The sequence below is a fragment of the Eulemur rufifrons genome, chromosome 1 (genome assembly GCF_041146395.1).
Source record: "Eulemur rufifrons isolate Redbay chromosome 1, OSU_ERuf_1, whole genome shotgun sequence".
Taxonomy (NCBI): domain Eukaryota; kingdom Metazoa; phylum Chordata; class Mammalia; order Primates; family Lemuridae; genus Eulemur; species Eulemur rufifrons.
In genome coordinates this window covers 55,658,224-55,676,804 of record NC_090983.1, presented here as the reverse complement: position 1 = coordinate 55,676,804, position 18,581 = coordinate 55,658,224, and the positions used below count along the sequence as shown (strand labels likewise).

Sequence of the window (18,581 nt, the reverse complement as noted above, 5' to 3'; positions counted from 1 at the left end):
AGAACACCTATCAGAGACAAATATAAAACTGTCTGACCAAGGCTGGGCACAGTGGCTCACGCCTGTAATCCTAGCACTCTGAGAGGCCGAGGCAGGAGAATCACTCGAGGTCAGGAGTTCGAGACCAGACTGAGCAAGAGTGAGACCCCCCCCCCCATCTCTACTAAAATAGAAAGAAATTAGCCAGACAACTAAAAATATATAGAAAAAAATTAGCTGGGCATGGTGGCGCATGCCTGTAGTCCCAGCGACTGGAGAGGCTGAGGCAGAAGGATTGCTTGAGCCTAGGAGTTTGAGGTTTCTGTGAGCTAGACTGACACCATGGCATTCTAGCCCAGGCAACAGAGTGAGACTCTGTCTCAAAAAAACAAAACAAAACAAAACAAAACTGTCTGACCAGTAAGCCCAGACAAAAATGTATGCTGACAATTCTGAAGACATTTTAATTTTTATTTTATCAATAATTTTAAAATTGGCTTATTTATTAAAGATTTATTTAAATCACATGAACTTGGAAAATATTTGTACTTACTAATTTATGAGTGTTCATTTATTTATAAGTGAATTTGGTACTATGTAGACAACATATAACAATATACATGCATAAACATACATACACATGTACACAAATAAAGACATAGCTTTCATTTTTTAGTGTTAGTCATGAGATAGTAATACAAACTTATTGGTTTATAAAAGACCATTGGATCTAAAGTATTTTTCTGATAAAATGGGATAAGGTTAAACTTTAAGAATTTTTTTTATTAGGCAATCTTTTAAAGGCTATGAGCCAAATTTTGGGTAAAACAGTTTGAGTCAGTTACCAATATATTGAATTGAACAAAAAATAGTTAACTGTGAGATGTAACTAAATTATGTGAAGAGACCCAAAAGATAGGTTATTTTAACATGATCTATACAATATTTTCTTGGTCTCAATTTTTTGTCCTTGAACATAAAAATATTGTAATTCCTTTTAGTATAGGAAGGGTGTTTTTACTTGCGAATTTCATCTTTGTTGGTTTTCAAGTGTTTTGCTCAAATAGTATGCCAGAATAGCTGAGAAGTTCTAGATAAAGAGAGTTTAGCTCAGAGAAGGACAAAGAGAAAGAATTGTGAAAAATGCAAGGGGTGAACTCTGGAGCCGAAGAGTTTCAGCTAGCTTTGAGACAGTATTTTGCAGTGAGGCAATCTTTGAGTCCTGAATGGTTCTTCTTCTTCTTTTTTTTTTTTTCCTTAGCCTCAAGATATTAATAAAATATGCATATCTCATTTGGAATGTATGATTTTATAGCCATGGTCTTTTAACTTAGTTTTAAGAACAACAGACTATTTGAATGATCCCTATAATGTCTGACCATGTCGCCAGCTAGAGTCTCAGGAAAATCCTGGCATGTCTTTGAACTTTCCCGGGTTAATTTTATCCAAAGCCTTAAATAGGTGAAGGAATTTTTCCCATAATTTTTATACATCAAAGCCACTGGAGTACCAGAAGGCAGTTAGTTGGTCAGAGAACAGAATTTGGGTTACCCATTGCACGGAATCTGACTAAGGTGTCCCTTCCAGTGCCCTTAGCATGAGCACTCCAAAACCTGAAATGTGAGCATACCCTGCAAAGCACAAGCATATCTTGCAATATGTGAGCATACCCCACAAAATGTGAGTGTACCCCACAGGGCCCATAGAGCCAGAAGAACAGGCTCCCTCAAGAAAATAAAGTCTCTGAGTCTTCAACCTAAAAATGGGAGATCTTGAATCCAAGAGAGCTGACCTCATTCTTCCCCAACACAGCTGGGAACACAACTGTGCTCCAGGGACGCTTGCAGACACCGACATGTTGGTCCAGCTGTCACTGGGAAGGAGATCAGGGGCCATTTCAGATCCCGCCCTTGTTGCCAAAGAAATGTTAAAGACTGTGAGATCTGTGAAGGGAAAAGGAAGAGCTTTGTTATGTCTTAAAAAATCTGCAGATTGGGAAGCCACAGTCTTCATACAAGTGAAAGTATGTTCTCCAAAGAACAAAGAGATGGTTAGAGGTGTTATAAAAAGGAGAAATGTTATGTATTGTTTTTTGAGAAATTTTATTGGCACTCGTAAGGTTTTGAGGAGCTGGCAAGCTCTGTTTGATAAGTGACAGTGGTGGAAAAACTAGTCTGAGAGCCATAGCAGGTCATTTCAGCAGTCATTAGATAAAACCGGTTTCAGGTTACAGAAGGCATTTTCAGCTGCCAGGCTTGCAGAGAATTAACTTTCTGATTAATGTTTTGTGCCTGGAGTGCATTTTTATCCCCCTGGCTTCTCAATTCTGTTTTAGTTGGGTATGACAAAAATGGCCCAATTTGTATGATCAATTTTCACACGTCCCTGTATGTTTCTGTATTTTTCAAGTTTTCTGCATTGAATAGCTACCGCTCTTGTGATCAGAGAAGAAACACTACATGATTTTTAAAAGAAAGAAAAGCAAGCAAGCAGCCTCCTCGAGGCATAGCATAATTGTGGAAATTCAAAGTTTATAAAAATCAAACTCCTTTTCTTTCTAAAAGGTCAGGAAGGAAGGAGGCTGTGATTTGTTGATGGCTTGCCATGTGCTAAGCACTGGGTTAGGACCTTTTGTATATATTACTCCACTTATTATCACAATCAATAGAAAGCAGCTTCCGTGTCGCTGGTGCAGGTGGGTGAAGAAGGAGCAGGCCCTCGCTGCTCTGTCTCCTTCTGTCACACTCTCTCGGGCAACATGACAGGCAAGGAGGAGGCAGCAGCCTCTGGGAGCCACCTGATTGGTGACCTGCATCCAGATGGCAGGGAGGAGGGAGCTGCCTCTATGGTCAAGAAAAACAAATGAAAGAAGAAGAGTAAAGGGACTGCTATGGCAGGGCAACAGGAACCTGACAAAGAATCAGGAGCCTCGGTGGATGAGGTAGCAAGACAACTGGAAAGGCAAACCTTGGAAGAGAAAGAGAGGATGCTGATGAGATGGAGATGGTGATAGAGATGGAGCAACTGCAAAAAAGAAGAAAAAGAAGATGACGGGAGGAGCAAAAGTTCAAACAGACCCTCCCTCAGTTCCAGTTTGTGACCTGTATCCTAACGGTGTGTTTCCCAGAGGACAAGAATGTGAATACCCACCCACACGACATGGGCAAACAGCTGCGTGGAGAACTGCAAGCAAAGAAAAGAGAGCATTAGATCAGGCTAGCAAAGAGATTTGCAATGATTTTCAAGAAGTTGCGAAAGCACGTTGACAAGTTAGAAAATATGAGCTGAATCAAGCCTGGGGTGACAATGATAGAAAGCTTTTGCAACTAGAATGCACAGAGCGAAAAAACAAGAAAAAAATTAAAAGAAAAAGAAAAAAGAAATCTATGGAAAGTTGGAAGATTGTTCACACAAGGTAATAAAAGAGAGTGGATTAAACACAGGCCTGGCATTTCCTACTGGGTGTTCTCTTGATAATTGTGCTGTCCCTTATAGTCCCAGTGCTGGTGACACAATAGTGTTACAGTATGATGACATCTGTAAGATAGACTTTGGGACACATGTAAGTGGTAGGATAAGGATGAGGACACAAGACTAAGAACTTAAATAGCTTAACTTAGTTCAAACAATTATTAAATGAGAGGGTCAGAATTCACAGTCAGGTTTAATTCATTTGTTCATTCATTAATTTATTCATATATTTAAACACACACATAGTTTTGAGGATGATTAAATGGTTCTGGCAAATGAAAACATAGAGTCTAATATAACAAACAGAGAATACTATAAAAATATCCATAAATTCACCTTCCAGCTTAAGAAAGAAAGTATTTCAGATACGGATGATGCCCCCTGTGCACTTATCCCCAATTCCATTCTGTTTTCTTCCATCCAGAGGTAACCCTTATCTTGAATGTGTAAGGGGTAATTACTCCCATGCAAGTTTTTATTCTTTTGCTACATATGTTTGTATCTATAAACTATATTCAGTCAATCACTGTCCAGCCAGCAAAACAGAATCCACTCTATGTATTTCACACGAAGGAGGATTTAATACTGAGAACTGGTTACAAAGGCATAGGAAGGGCTGGAGAAGCAAATGAGATAGGTGGATTACGTTCAGTTTCATCCATGTGCCCTCCAGATCAATTCTGTACTTTTCTGCGTGCTCAGAAAACTAAGTGGGACAGACTGCCTCACTGGACTCCCTTCACCTCTGGCTTCTGGTGGTTTTGGCCAACGGGAAGCACTGGCAAGAGGCTGAGGGGCAGAGGAGAAGGAGAGGAGAGTATCTGTCCACTCGGTTCCTTCCCTGTTGAGTTGCTACAGGTTAGCACTGCCACTACTAAAATCACCACTGATCCTACTAAAATGCTCATCTTCAGTCACCTCCTACTGTTGCTGCTGCTGCCATCACTAGAACTGCCAGAAACAGAAAGAAAGATGGCATCTCCCTCTCTTCTGTTTTCTAATATCGTGCTAGTGCCTCACATTGGCAAAACCTAACCAGAAGCCAAGTGACAAGGGAGACTGCGACATGTATGTAGCTCACAGGTTCCCAGCCACTTGCGATACAGAAGAATGCAGAGCACATAACCAGCACAAATGCCTAGTATTGTTTGCATTTTTAAAACTTGGTAGTATCATGCCATACATATCCTTGCTTTTTTGTTTAACTTCATACTTTTGAGATCTATCCATGTTGATACATGTGGCTCTAGTTTATTCATTTTAACAGCAATATTGTATTCAATAATGAAATTTCTTTTCTTAAAAAAAAAAAAAATAGAGACAGGGTCTTGCTCTGTCACCCAGGCTGGAGTGCAATGGTGCAATAATAGCTCAGTGCAGCCTCAAACTCCTGGGCTCAAGTGATCCTCCAGCCTCAGCCTCCCAGGTAGCTGGGACTACAGGCACACGCTACCACACCCAGCTTGTATTCAATAATATTTCTGCAAGAGAACTAGTGAAGAAAGAAACGTGGATACTACTGGAACTGGAACAAAAGAATTATTAAAGATAATATACAACAAACTACAAAATGTAAGTACAATTGGGTTAAAGGAAAATATTTTGAAAAGCTGTTCATTCCTTCATTTAATACAGATTCACTGGGCTTCAACCATGTCCTAAGCATCGTGCTTGACACAAAGGACAGAATATAGAATATGACCCAGTCCCTCCTCTCCAGTGGCTGACGCACAATTAGATACATGATTTTCATCAGAGTAATAAGTTCTATGATAGAGGTGTGACTAGGTGGCTATGGAGGCTGTGATCCCTGGGTGTTGTGAAACTGTGCATCCCCTCACAGCCCTTCTTAATGTCTGTGGCATTTTTGTGACTTGTCAACACTAGAAGAAATTTTTCTGCCAAAATGAGTGAGGCTCTTGGTGCCCTCTAGACTTTACCCACTCCCCAGCATGGGAGAATTGTGAAACCTTCCAGGAGACTGCCTGCCTCCTGCCCCCCGTCCCTCCCCTGGGGTTGGTTACTCTGGGTCTGACACAGGCCTGGGAGGCGTCTTCCAAAGCCTCCGATGGGCCTACCCAGCCTAGCTCCTCTCCAGCCCATTTAGTAGACTGTGTCATTGTAAGGCCTCCAGCTCTTTCATTTGAATTCTGTGAGTCTCCACCTGGCCTATCTTTGGGCAGAACCGGACAGTACTGTCACCCTCTTCCAACCCTCTCCCCCAACGCCCCTGGCTCAGATTGTTTCCTGTGCAAACAGCAGTGAACAGGTTGTTTTGAACTGGCCCTGAGGAAGTGGGTCAAGAGTTGTGTGGGCAAGAGGGAGGGATGAGAGCTATTGGAGATCTGAGAATGAGTTTTTTTTCTTTTAAACTGTTTTTTTTTTAATATTAGTAATGAACACAGTGGAAACCAGCATTTTCTTTAAAAAACAAACAAATAAATAAACAAACAAATAAATAAATAATATGTAGTGATTCTAACAGGACTCATGCGGGTTGCCTCCAGCGCGGGGGGACTGAGCGGCCCAGCCACACTGATGGGAGGGAGGCTTATTCTTCACTGTTCGCTCTTTTATGTCTGTTTGGATCTTGTTCTGAACGTATGCGTCACCTATCCAAAAATTAAGAAATAAAAGTTATTTTTTAAAGTAATGACATCCAAAAATACCACGAAGGACACAAGGGAAGATAAATAATAGTTGCAAAGCCCAAAGCCCTCACAATTGTGTTTATGTTATCTCTAAAAATGACTGTTAACACACCTAAAAATTTTAAAGTAACTCTTTAATGTCATCAAATATCTAGTCAGTGTGCAGATTTACCTGATTATCTTATAAATGTCTTTACAATTTGTTTGTTCAAACCAAGAGCCGTGCACTGTATTTATCTATGGGCTTCTCCCCACCCCCCATCCCCTTTTTTTTGCATTTTATTTGCTGAAGAAACTAGTTTGTCCTGTACTTTCCCACAGTCTGGACTTTGCTTGTTGCATCCCCCATGGTCTTGTTTAAAGTGTTTCTCAATGTGCTCTATTTACTGAAAAAGATGTAATTAGTTTCTACAGGCTTCATCAGATTCAAGGGGTGTTTTTTGTTTTTCACGATTTCTTAGAAACACCAATATAGCAATACTACCATTAACATTTTCTACCTGAAACCTTAATGTAGTCTCTGAACTTTCCTAAATATATTCTATAGTCACAGAGGTTCCTCCAGTTAGCTCAGGAATTTTAATAGTGAGTTCCCTGGTTTTAACTTCCCTACTCTGATCCATAAGGACTATGAAAACAAGACAAAACCTCCAGGCTGCCTCACTGTTCTCTTGCATAGCCCTGGGCTGGATTGTTCGTCCAGCTTGGCAGGAGAGGTAAGGGAGTAAATGCAGGTACAATCCTGTCGTTCCTCTTCCATTCCAGGGAGAGACGGGATGGTGTATGCACAGAGTATGAACTTTGGAATCAATGGGCCTGAATTTCAACTCTGGTTTTATCATTTACTAGATGTGGAATCTCGGGCAAAGTCACTTAACCTCTCTGGATCTCAGTTTCTACATCTGTAAAATTACTAATCTGAAGTTAATAATACCTACCTGCCATTAACAAAATTGTTTTTTTGGGAGGCCAAGGTAGGAAGATCACTTGAGGCCAAGAGTTCGAGACCAGCCCGAGCAACATAGGGAGAACCTGTCTCTACAAAAAATAATTAAAAAAAAATAGTTGGGCGTGCTGGCACAAGCCTGTGGTCCCAGCTACTTGGGAGGCTGAGGCCGGACGATCGCTTGAGCCTGGGTGGTGGAGGTTGCAGTGAGATACGTTAGTGCCACTGCACTCGAGCCTGGGCAACAGAGTGAGACCCTGTCTCAAAAAACAAACAAACAAAAAAATACAAAGTTGCTTTGATGATTAGAGATAATGCATAAACTGTCAAGGGAGTTAGAAAGATACGGCAGTCATTCAATAAACAGAAGCAACTTTTATTGCTTTAATTAGGAGTTCAGTGGGAAGAATTGTGTACTTAAAGTCAAAGTACCACTGCTGGTTCTGCTGCTTACCAGCTGCTATGATTTAGGCAAGTCACAACCTCTCTCTTTTTCCACCTAAAAAATGGGAATAAAAATCCTTGCCATAGTGTTAGGTAGACAGTTAGGATCTCTGGCTCTTCTAGGGACAAGGATGTCCTGCTTTGGTGTGGTCTCAAACAATTGCTCCACCTGGGAATAAGGATAAGGGTGAGCATTCTATTTTGGTGTTGCTCCACCCTTAATCCTGCCCTGAGCAACTGCTACACCTGGGGAAGGAGGGACTGCTTTATCAATCTGGGAATTCCCCAGCCCAGGCATGATAGGATTTAGAAAGAGACCTAGAGTAACCTAAGGGTAATTATTATGCCATTAGCTTGACTCTGCATTGTGGTTCACCCCCACCCAGGTGGGCCTTTAAAGAGGGAGCTCCTATAGCAGACGGAATTTTGAGGACACTTGTTTATCATTTGATAATATCCCACCGCCCCTCAGAGCAGCACCCCCCCCCCCCCCCCCCGCCCCGGGCTAGTAAAAGGAAACAATCCGAGAATTCAGAGAGAGTCAGAGGAGTCAGTCAGTCAGTCAGTCAGTGTGTCGGTCTGTCTCTTTCCTCTCTTGGAGACAGACCCGTTTTATTCTACAATAAAGAGCTGCTCATGTGAAACTGCTTCCTGCCTGAGGTTATTCCATCACATTGGCCCTGCTGGTGATTTTTCCAAGCAAGGAGTCAGAGGACCAGGATAATAGTCTAGACTTGACACTTTGGTGTGTCTGGTCATTTTTTGGCCAAGAGCACACCAAAAACCAAGGACAGACTGCCACCCTGACAATAGGATCAAACAAGATATTTGATACTGCATCATAAATGCTAATGTTCTATAACAAGTCTAAGATATTGTTATTCGATTTGTTAAAGGACACTAACGTTGAAACCACAAGAAGGTTTCTCTCTAGATCCAGTAGCTCATTGCACAAAGACCCAATTATTGCGACAACTAGGAATGCTAAGGAAGAAGGGAACTTTTAATAGGATAAACGTCTTGTTGGGAGAAGCTGCCTTAAATCGGCTCTTGAGCTTTTAAAGAACTTTTAAAAGAGGGGCCACGTGCCTTGGGGCAGGTCGTGGTGTAACTAACAGGGGGCTACAGGCATTGGGGGCAGGTGGTGGGGGGTGGTGAATCTTGGCCTTAGGAAGTCTGCCCCTTGCAGTTTCGACAACACTTTGTCTTGCAGAAAATCCACCATATCTGGAAAACAACTCAAAAGGTCAAGTAGTTAAGGGAGAAGATTATAAAAAAATAGGGGTTATTTAAATTTGTTCATAGAGCCTGTTACACCAACCATTATTGGACACAGTGGCCTAGTATATTATCTCAATCAGAGATCACAAACTGAGTGCCTGTGGATACTTCTATCCAGCCAGACGTATTTGTTTGGTCTGCATTATGCTGGCCCACAAACTGTGGTTTAAAATTCAAAAAGATGTTAATTGACCACTGACATTAAAAAAATGGTTGATTTCATAAGAGAGCTCAAGTTTCTAGCTTCTCTCAAAAAATCAAATTTGGCAATACTGGACCCAAATTCCTAAATGTCCTTAATCAGATGGAGATGAGTAGCGGCTAGTCCATTTAGAAGGGGCTTGAGACCTCCAGTTTCCCATGGCCACCACCACTCCCACTTCTCTCATACTCAGCCCAATTCATTCCCTCCATGGACATATGAGTTTGTGACCCCTGGTTATATCAGTAATACATTACTGCTAATAATACATCGACATTTGCAAATGACATTTTATTCATACTAAGGCAGATTCAAAGTTTTTCTGTAATAATATCACTCTCACCCAGTTACATTTCAACCCACTTTCTTAAGAAAGCATTTGAGTCACAGTTATCAAGCTGAGAACATTGCATAATCCTAGATATGTTCCACGTGTGTGTCTTCCCAGTGAAAATCATTTGTTAACAGTGTTCTGGGGGAAAAAGAATTTACATTAACAGGAAACAGAGCTCTTCCCTTGTTTCCAGGAGCAATTTCCAGGAGTAAAGAATGATGTATTATCAAGCCCTTTGTAAGTCCCTGAAAGCCCCTTGACACTTTGTGACCTTTAGACAAGAGCCCCTCTGCAATCACCTCTTAACATCACTCTATGCATCCTGCTTTAACAACATGATTGACATTGTCCCATGATACAGAAAAGGGGGCAAGGAGAAATAAATTGCCTGAGATGGCAAGATGTGCTCCTCTCCATTGCCCAAAACCATATAGAAACTCCACCAACTTCTTCCATATTCTGACGAAGTAATTTGGTTCAGCTCGTGGGTTTCCTTCTCTCCACAATATCAAGGAGGAAAAAAACAGCCAAACAAGCAAGTAAATCGGGCATCAGAAGGTCAATAGTGTCCATGCTGCACTAGTTACTGGCCCTACCAGTACCTCTCATCTTCAAAGGACTCAAAGTAATAATTAACCCAAGCACTCATCACCTAAAATTAGGCACCTGCAAAGTTGCTAGGACTCAGCTACTAGAAGACAGTTGAAAGAGGCAGACTTAAGCAGATTCTTTTATCTGCAAAAAACAGATGGGTTACTTACCTTGGGTATTAGAGGTTTTAGGTAAAAATATATGTGTCAATAAAGATGATGGAAATGTCAAAGAAATGCAAGAGCATCAGTACAATTTGGGGCCTTGTTATCGAATTTGTTTACTGGGAAGATCGTACCCAGCTCTAGAGATTCTCTTTGGCAGAGCTGCAAAAGCAATTCAATGGAGAAAGGATAGTCTTTTCAACACATGGTACTGGAACAATTGGATATCTATATGTAAAAGAAATGGACTTCAGCACATAATTCACACCTTATACAAAATTAACTCAAAATGGGTCACATATAAAACTATAAAACTTCTAGAAGAAAACTTAGAAGAAAATTTGCATGACCTTTAGTTTGGTAATATCTTTAGATAAAATACCAAAAGCACAGTTCATGAAAAAAATTACTAGATTGGACTGTATCAAAATTTAACACTTTTTTGCTCTGTGATATACACTAAGAAAATGAAAAGACAAGCCAAAAACTGGGGAAAAAAATGTATGTCACATATCTAGTAAGGATAAACAAAAATAAACAACTCAATTAAAAAATGGGCAAAAGATCTGAACAGACACTTTACCAAGGAAGATATATGGCACACATGCGTATGAAAATATGTTCAATAGCATTTGTCATTAAGGAAATGCAAATTAAAACCACAATTAGATAGCACTAGACACCTAATAGAATGATTAAAATCCAAAATACCAAATGCTGATGAGAATGTAGAGCAATGGGAATGCTCACTTATTGCTGGTGGGAATGCAAAAACAGTACAGCCACTTTGGAAGACAGTTTGGCAGTTTCTCATAAAGTTAAACACAAACTTAATCATACATCCCAGCAAATGGTACTCCTAGGTATCCATCCAAGTGAATTGAAAACTTACATTCATACAAGAACCTATACATTATTGTTTATAGCAGCTTTACTGATAGTCACCAAAAACTGGAAGCAACCAGATGTCCATTCCACAGTGAATGGAAAAACAAACTATAGTACATCCATACAATGGAATACTATTCAGAAATAACAAGGAATGAGCTAAGCTGGGTGTGGTGGTGGGTACAATCTAGAGCTGTGTGCAATCTTCCCAGTAAACAAATTCAATAACAACGCCCAAAATTGTACTGATGGTTTCGCAATTCTTTAACATTTCCATCATCTTTATTAACATATATATTTTTACCTAAAACAATACTAGGGAGGCTGAAGCGGGAAGATCTCTTGAGCCCTGAAGTTTGAGGCCATGCCCCAGGCCAGTCGGGGCAACATAGAGAGACCACATCTGTAAAAAACAAACAAACAAAAAGGGAATGAGCTATTGAGTCACATGATATGCATGAATCTTAAATGTATTTTGCTACGTGAAAGAAATCAGACCCCCAAAAGTCTACATACTGTGTGATTTTATTCATATGATATTCTGGAAAAGGGAAAACTATAAGAATAGAAGACATCCTAGCACTCTGGGAGGCCGAGGTGGGCGGATCGTTTGAGCTCAGGAGTTCGAGACCAGCCTGAGCAAGAGCGAGACCCCATCTCTACTAAAAATAGAAAGAAATTATATGGACAGCTAAATATATATATAGAAAAAATTAGCCGGGCATGGTGGTGCATGCCTGTAGTCCCAACTACTCGGGAGGCGGAGACAGCAGGATCCCTTGAGCTCAGGAGTTTGAGGTTGCTGTGAGCTAGGCTGACGCCACGGCACTCACTCTAGCCTGGGCAACAAAGTGAGACTCTGTCTCAAAAAAAAAGAGAATAGAAGACAGATTAGTGGTTGCTTGGGTTAAAAGGTTAACCCAGGGGAATTTTTAGGGTGATGGAACTGTTCTTTATGGCAGTGGGGTGGCAGATACATGCATTTGTAAAAACCCATAGAACTGTACATCACAAAGAGTAAATTTTAATGTGCACAAATTAAAAGAAAATCAACCACATATCAAGGATCCCAGGATCAAATGCAGAGTGTGAGTTGAATCTAACTGTATCACAAAGGTGAAGATAACCATGTATATCTTCACTTCACTGAAGGGGGTAGGGAGCAAAAAAGGAGGTGACCTAAGTAACTTTGGAAAATGGTGTTTTGAGTGGAAACCATAAGGCTTAAAAACAAAAAACTGTACACAAATACCATACTCTAGTTGGTAAATCTGCTTCTCACATGGGTACATGTTAACAGTTCTGAAACTACTCTCTATATTACATATACACACACTAAGTTTGAAAAAATAAATAAATGGGCTGAGTATGGCTGCTCATGACTGTAATCCTAACACTCTTGGAGGCTGAAGCAGGAGGATTGCTTGAGGTCAGGAGTTTGAGGTGAGGAGTTCAAGATCAGCCTGAGCAAGAGCGAGACCCTGTCTCTACTAAAAATAGAAAAAATTAGCCAGGTGTGGTGGCACAAACCTTTATTTCCAGCTGCTCAGGAGGCTGAGGCAGGACGATCACTTGAGCCCAGAAGTTTTAGGTTGCTGTGAGCTAGGCTGACACCATGGCACATGAAAGGGGCAAAAGGAGCAACGGAGTAGGATAAGTATAAATAAAACTTGGCTACTTAAAGGAGGCGGGATGGGGAACCGAGCAGCAGCAGGCGATGGGACTAGAAAGAAATCCAGCTGTGCTTCCCGCACTGACATCGCTCTGATTGTGACCAATCCACCGATCTTGTAAACCCCATACCAAAAAAAGAACTTGGTAGGTAATTCTTTGGGACAGCTGTTTCAAAAAGGGAACGTTTCCCCTTATAAAATTTAGCTGAGCGGATGACGTATTCAGCCCACAGAGAGCACTATTACCTTTAACTGTACAATCTGGGACAAAACCTACAAACCCAGAAAATGAGGAGCTTGGTGTGTTTTGTATTCGCTCCTATTCTTTTCAAAACCAGCCCTTTTCCTCCCTCTGGCCATCAGGGGGAGCTACAAGCAAGCAACTGTTTTTCCGCGCGAGTGGGAACGCGTCTACATGAATCTTGTCCAACCCAGGGCCCCGTAGCAAGGTGCCGAGGCTGCAGGAACTGAATTTCTGCTCTATCGCAAGTACGACTAGGCCTCTCCTCTCCCTTCTCCGGCCCTCCCTCCCCGCCTGCGAGCGCTGAGGCCCCTTCCGGTGGCTCGCGGCAGGTGGCGCTGTCTGCGGCGTCGCAGCGGCCCCGGCTGCCGCGGCGACGATCTCCCAGCGGGCAGTGCGGCCCGGCTCTCGGGCGGCAGCGAGTGCCACGTCCCAAGTGCTACGCGGAGGAGCGCAGCGGACGGTGCGCGGGGGGCGGAGAACAGCGCGGAGCCCGGCTCGGCCACACCGCTCGCCCGCCGCCATGGGCTCCTCGCAGAGCGTCGAGATCCCAGGCGGGGGCACGGAAGGCTACCACGTCTTACGGGTAATGGCTCCGACGGCGGCCCGGGAGCGGGGAGGCGGAGACCCCAATGGGCCCCTTCCCCCGGTCAGCCAGGCCAGATCCCGCGCAGAAGTGGCGACCATGGGCGCTGCCTTGGCCGAGGCTGGTTCCGGAGGCCGCACTCATCCTGCCTCCGTGGGGCGTCCTGGGCCCGAGGTCTGCGGCTCCAGGAGGACCGGCTGAAGCCGGAGGCGGCTGCAGGCCACTCGGCCGGGGGCCGGCCCGGGGGCGTGGGGGGGCCACCTTGGCTCCTCTTCCTCCTTACGGCCTTCTGTGCCCCTGCCCCCCTAGTTCTTAGCTTCCAAAGTTAGGTAGGGCTCGGTGCAACGTCTCCAAAGGGGTGATGTGTAGGGAGCTTTACTTGAAAAGGGATCCCGAACCCCGCAGTCTGGAGGCAGGGGAGCGGAGGGGCGGTTGGGATGCGACGGCAGGTGTTAATTCACCTCGGGGTGGTCTGGATGTCGGGAAAGGCCAACGAGGCAGGAGACAGAAAACGAAATGGCCTGAAATTATGTTTGACAGACTTAAATATACTTGATTTTGACAAGAGTTTTTCCTCTCCTGTGTCACTTCTGACCGTTCCAATCCTCCCCTTCAACATTTCCTGGAGGGGGAACTTCCGTTCTGTTCTTTCTAAGACTGCTGAGGGTGTGGTGAATGTTAAGGTTTAGATCCACAGTGGTAAAAGAGGTAATAGAGAGGAATGTTTTAGAAATAATCTGGGTAAATAATGGAAAATAATCTTTGTCACCAGGATGCAGAGAAACATAGTATCTCCAAAGGTGTTAGCTAAGCCCCTACCTTTGAATGGCATGGGTTATGCAAAGCGTGTGGGCCTTTCCTCATGGAACCGGATGACTTCCGAAGTAATATTGATGGTTGTGTGCGGTGACACCTGTGTGAGTGGTAACATGTTGAACTGTCAACAGAGTGGCTCCAGTGCGTAGCACCATTTAGAAACATAGTAGAGTATCACCAGATTTTAGCTTCTCACGGGCAAGAGCGTTTTCAGCTGAAAGTGAGAGTGCACTCCTGGTGCTACCTCTTTTTCTGCCCTGGGTCCTATTCAGGGGTCCCTAACCTATGGTGAGTTGTATAATTATTTTATTATATATTAATTACAATGTAATATATAATAGAAATAAAGTACGCAGTAAATGTAATGCACTTGAATCATACCGAAGCCATCGCCATGGAAAAATTGTCTTCCATGAAAACGGTCCCTGGTGCCAAAAAGGTTGGGGACCGCTGTCAGATAACGTTCTTAAATTACCCAGATATCTGGGTGATAGGGCTGTGAGTAGATCACTTTTCTGATTTTCAGGATTATCGTGTCTATTGCTTCTTCATTCCACTAAAAATGTCTCTTGAAGCCATACTATTGATAGGAAGCGATTTTTTTTCCCCCAGAAAGAAAAGGTATTCCTGTAAATACGCCGTATTACCTTCCTCTTCCCAGCTAACCAACCCCCCAAGTGCCACAATGATAGGTAAAATGGAAGGAGAACTGTCATTTCCCAGATGTGAAGTGAAAGTTAGTGGCAATGTCTTTCTATCATCTGGTCTGATTTTGAGTTCTCTGGGGTATGTTATCCAGTATTACTAGCTGGCTGATTATAGCCATGAATCCTTGGGGATGTGTGATCTTTTTATAATACATACACTCAGGGAAACTCAGTAAAACACGTTAGTGTTAACGAGTACTAAAAAGTCTGAATGTTTGAAAGAAAGCCATACACATCAAAAGGATTCCAAGTTAATGACTTCATTCCAACATAAAACAAGTGGCAGTGTATTTTCTTTATATAGGTACGCCTCAGCAAATTCATGTTCATACATATTCAGTAGTGCAGATATGTTATTAACCTTTACATCTGATTTTTAGAAACACTAGGGGCAACCTCAGTTACCTATCTGCATCTGATGTGGCAAAAGATGAAATAATTGTTATTTAGTTAGAGTTTTATTAGAGGGAGCTTTAAAATAGTAATGATCTAGTTTAAGAAAATTTTGTTTCTGAGTTCCTAACCACCTGTGCCCCGATTCTATAATTGGCTTCCTTGTCTTTGTTTTTGGAGGGAAAAGTACTAAGTTAAAGCTTAACGTATAAAAATGTCTTCCTTTCTTTTGTTATTGCCTAAATGTACATTGGTATATTCCACTGCTGGATTACTAAGCTTATAAACCAGAGTAAATATAGCAGGAAAATCTTGGAATAAAATCACCCATGTTCAGTGAGTTCTTGAATGATTTAATTACAAGTTAGTTTTCTTTAATATCTAATTCCCTGGCCATTTCCTTGTTAGTAATAAAAATTTATATGACTAGGTTTTGAAATACCAATTATAGTAATAGTTATATCTACTGCTGCCTTATTATTTCACGAGTTCCTATAATTCAGATACATTGAACTTTTCATTTTTTCCATTATTTTTCAATGTCCATTTTTAGGTTCTGCTTTAAAAATCTTTAGGGGACAACCTTGAAATGGATTCAGAAATTCTGCTGTGAACAGTGTGCTGTCCTTTTTATGTATTATGTATTTATGTGTTAATGCATATTTTCATGCAGTTGTGGTCATATTGTATACCCAACTCTTTATCCCCACTCCAGAAATAACCACTGTAGATAGCTTCTCATGTAGCCTTTCAAATATGTTTTATGCATATAAAAGAATCTCTCCCCCACCCCTTTTTTCTTTCTTTTTTTGTTGGAATCATATACATGCTGTTACACACCTTGGTCTTCTCTGTTGGTAACCTATCCTGGCAGTCATTCCATAGCAGCACAGAGATCTGCCTTATGTTTTCAATTAGCTCCATAGTACCATAGTTTGGTTAAGCAGCACCTCCTGGTGTTGAACATTTAGATTTCCAGTCTTTTGCTGTTATAAGTGCATATCTGCAACCTTCAATCCTACTTTTTATTTTCACTTAAAATACACATTTTCCCAAATTATTGTATTTCATTTTAATGTTGTCTGTTTATAGAAAGGATCATTTTAGTAAATTACTATGTTGTTTTCTGGTTATCAGCATGTGTTCATTAGGGAACATTTGGATAAGGTTAAAAAGTACAACTAAAAACCTGAATTAACTGTCATCCCACCATCTACAGATAAATACTATTGAAGTATTTTTCTTAGTCTTTTTTTCCTGAGCCTAACATTGATCCTTAGCCACGTTTCACAAAGATTTTGAAGGATATGACATATTCAAGTACTGTATGGTCAAAAGTTATCACAAGATGTTAGCATTATAACCTAAATATCCAATAACTGAGGAATTGTTAAATAAATCAGGGCCTACTCACAGAGTAGAATGCTATACATTCAGTGAAAATTGTGTTTCAAAACACTCTGTGTATGTGCATGTACATTTAAGCGCCCAGGAAAATAAAACTGAAAGGTAATAAACCAGGATATTAAAAGGATTATTGGTTGATAGTGACATTTTTATATTCCTTTTAACCTTTAATATGTTTTCTAGAATTTCTGCAGTGATCATTAAATACTTGCAAAAAAGTATAGTTATGTAAAATTATTTTTAAAAAGTAGATTCCTAGTGGAAGATTTTAAAATTTGTTTACAAGTTTCCTTTTCAAAATAACATATTTCAGATTCCCTTATACAGTGGGTCTGATTCTATGCTCACCACAAATGCCACTTTTATTTTGGGCCTCTAATACTAACGTGAAGCAGGAAAAATGTTAGGGCTTCTCAATTTTGTTAGAAGTTGCTGTAAGTTACCTCCTACAGTTGAAGTATGTTGAATATGGAATTCTTGCGTAGATTTTCCATTAAATATCAAGTAAATACAGCAAGATCATTTTCAGAATTAAAGTTTTAGAGTGACCTCATGGATGCCCATTATAGGAGCTATTTCTACATTAAAATATTCAAATTAATTCTCTTCTACACTTACAATTCTTTGAGATAGGGGATATCTAAGACATTCTGGAGCCAGTGTTCACACCAGTGTGAGGATTTGGAAAATATCATGCTCATGATTCCTTATAATTTCCTGCAGGAGAGATTTTGAGGTGATGGATGTCTTGAAGGAAGGGTCATTGAGATGAAGTGTGTCCCCAGTATAATAACAAGCTTTTATCTCTTGAGCCATTTGCTGCAGACTGGGCAGCATTTAGGTGCTTTCTCCAGAGGAGAAAGCCAATGCAAGTGGAATTATTTCTATAGAAAATGGAATATGTAGACCATATCTCCTATCACATGGAACTGTTCCTTTTTAATAGTGCCTCACTAATCTACATGAAATCCTGTTGTGATGGGATTGCAATTTAGTACTTATTTTGAAAAAGTGAATTTTTAATATTTCATAGTCATAATTTTTTTCTTTATTTTTCTAGTACATTGTTTCTCAAACTTTTTAAACACATATCCTCTTTTGAAAAACATGAAAATCTCACTATGGCTCCCTTCTCGCTCATTCTTGAAACAGTGTGTAAAAATAAAACATTTGGGTTTTTTGATGTTTGCCAATATTGTACTTATTACTTATTATATACTTATTATTTATTATAATTGGGAAACCACCTGAAGATTCTGACCCTGCCCCCAAATTGATCTCTTCTAATAAAAGGCCAAGGAGTTGTTTATTAAACATTCTTTGCAATTGCTTTCAAATGTAGGAATCATAATATTTCAGTTTCTTAAAACCATGGAACATAATGTATATGAACCTTAGGACACTTTGAGGAATTGTAAGTATTATTGAACATAAACTTTTCCTGATATTAACAGGCCTTTAACAAATTAGTTGTGTCATGTTTATATACACTTTCATATTTATGTGATTAAGTGTGTTTTAATTCGTGGACTGTTATCCTCAGGATCCTCATTTGGGGAGAACTGTTCATGGTTAATTATGGTTTCAGTAAGTAGTAGAGTGCACAGCACTGTTTATTCTGCCTTCCGGGTCAGATACTAACAGGGCTTTTTAATAAGTTCTCTGAAATTTTTGTAAGAATTGAGCTTAGAATAACCACTAAATCAGTTTATTCATTTTGCTGGCTTTAATATTCCACTGAAAGGATTATATTATTTTGATTGATTCACTAATAAATTATTAACAATCTAAACTAGGAAATATTTAT

General features: G+C 40.7%; 1 protein-coding gene and 1 pseudogene across 1 annotated transcript in view; both read left to right on the top strand.

Moving 5' to 3' along the window:
- Positions 1–2,737: 2,737 nt before the first annotated feature.
- LOC138387350 (methionine aminopeptidase 2 pseudogene) lies at positions 2,738–3,577 on the top strand (annotated as a pseudogene).
- Positions 3,578–13,254: 9,677 nt separating this feature from the next.
- GORASP2 (golgi reassembly stacking protein 2) overlaps positions 13,255–18,581 on the top strand; it is a 32,500-nt gene continuing 27,173 nt past the window's right edge. The window contains exon 1 of the mRNA XM_069471353.1: positions 13,255–13,451. Within this exon, the coding sequence (XP_069327454.1) occupies positions 13,389–13,451 (63 nt within the window). The 5' untranslated portion in view covers positions 13,255–13,388. The remainder of the gene's footprint in view (positions 13,452–18,581) is intronic.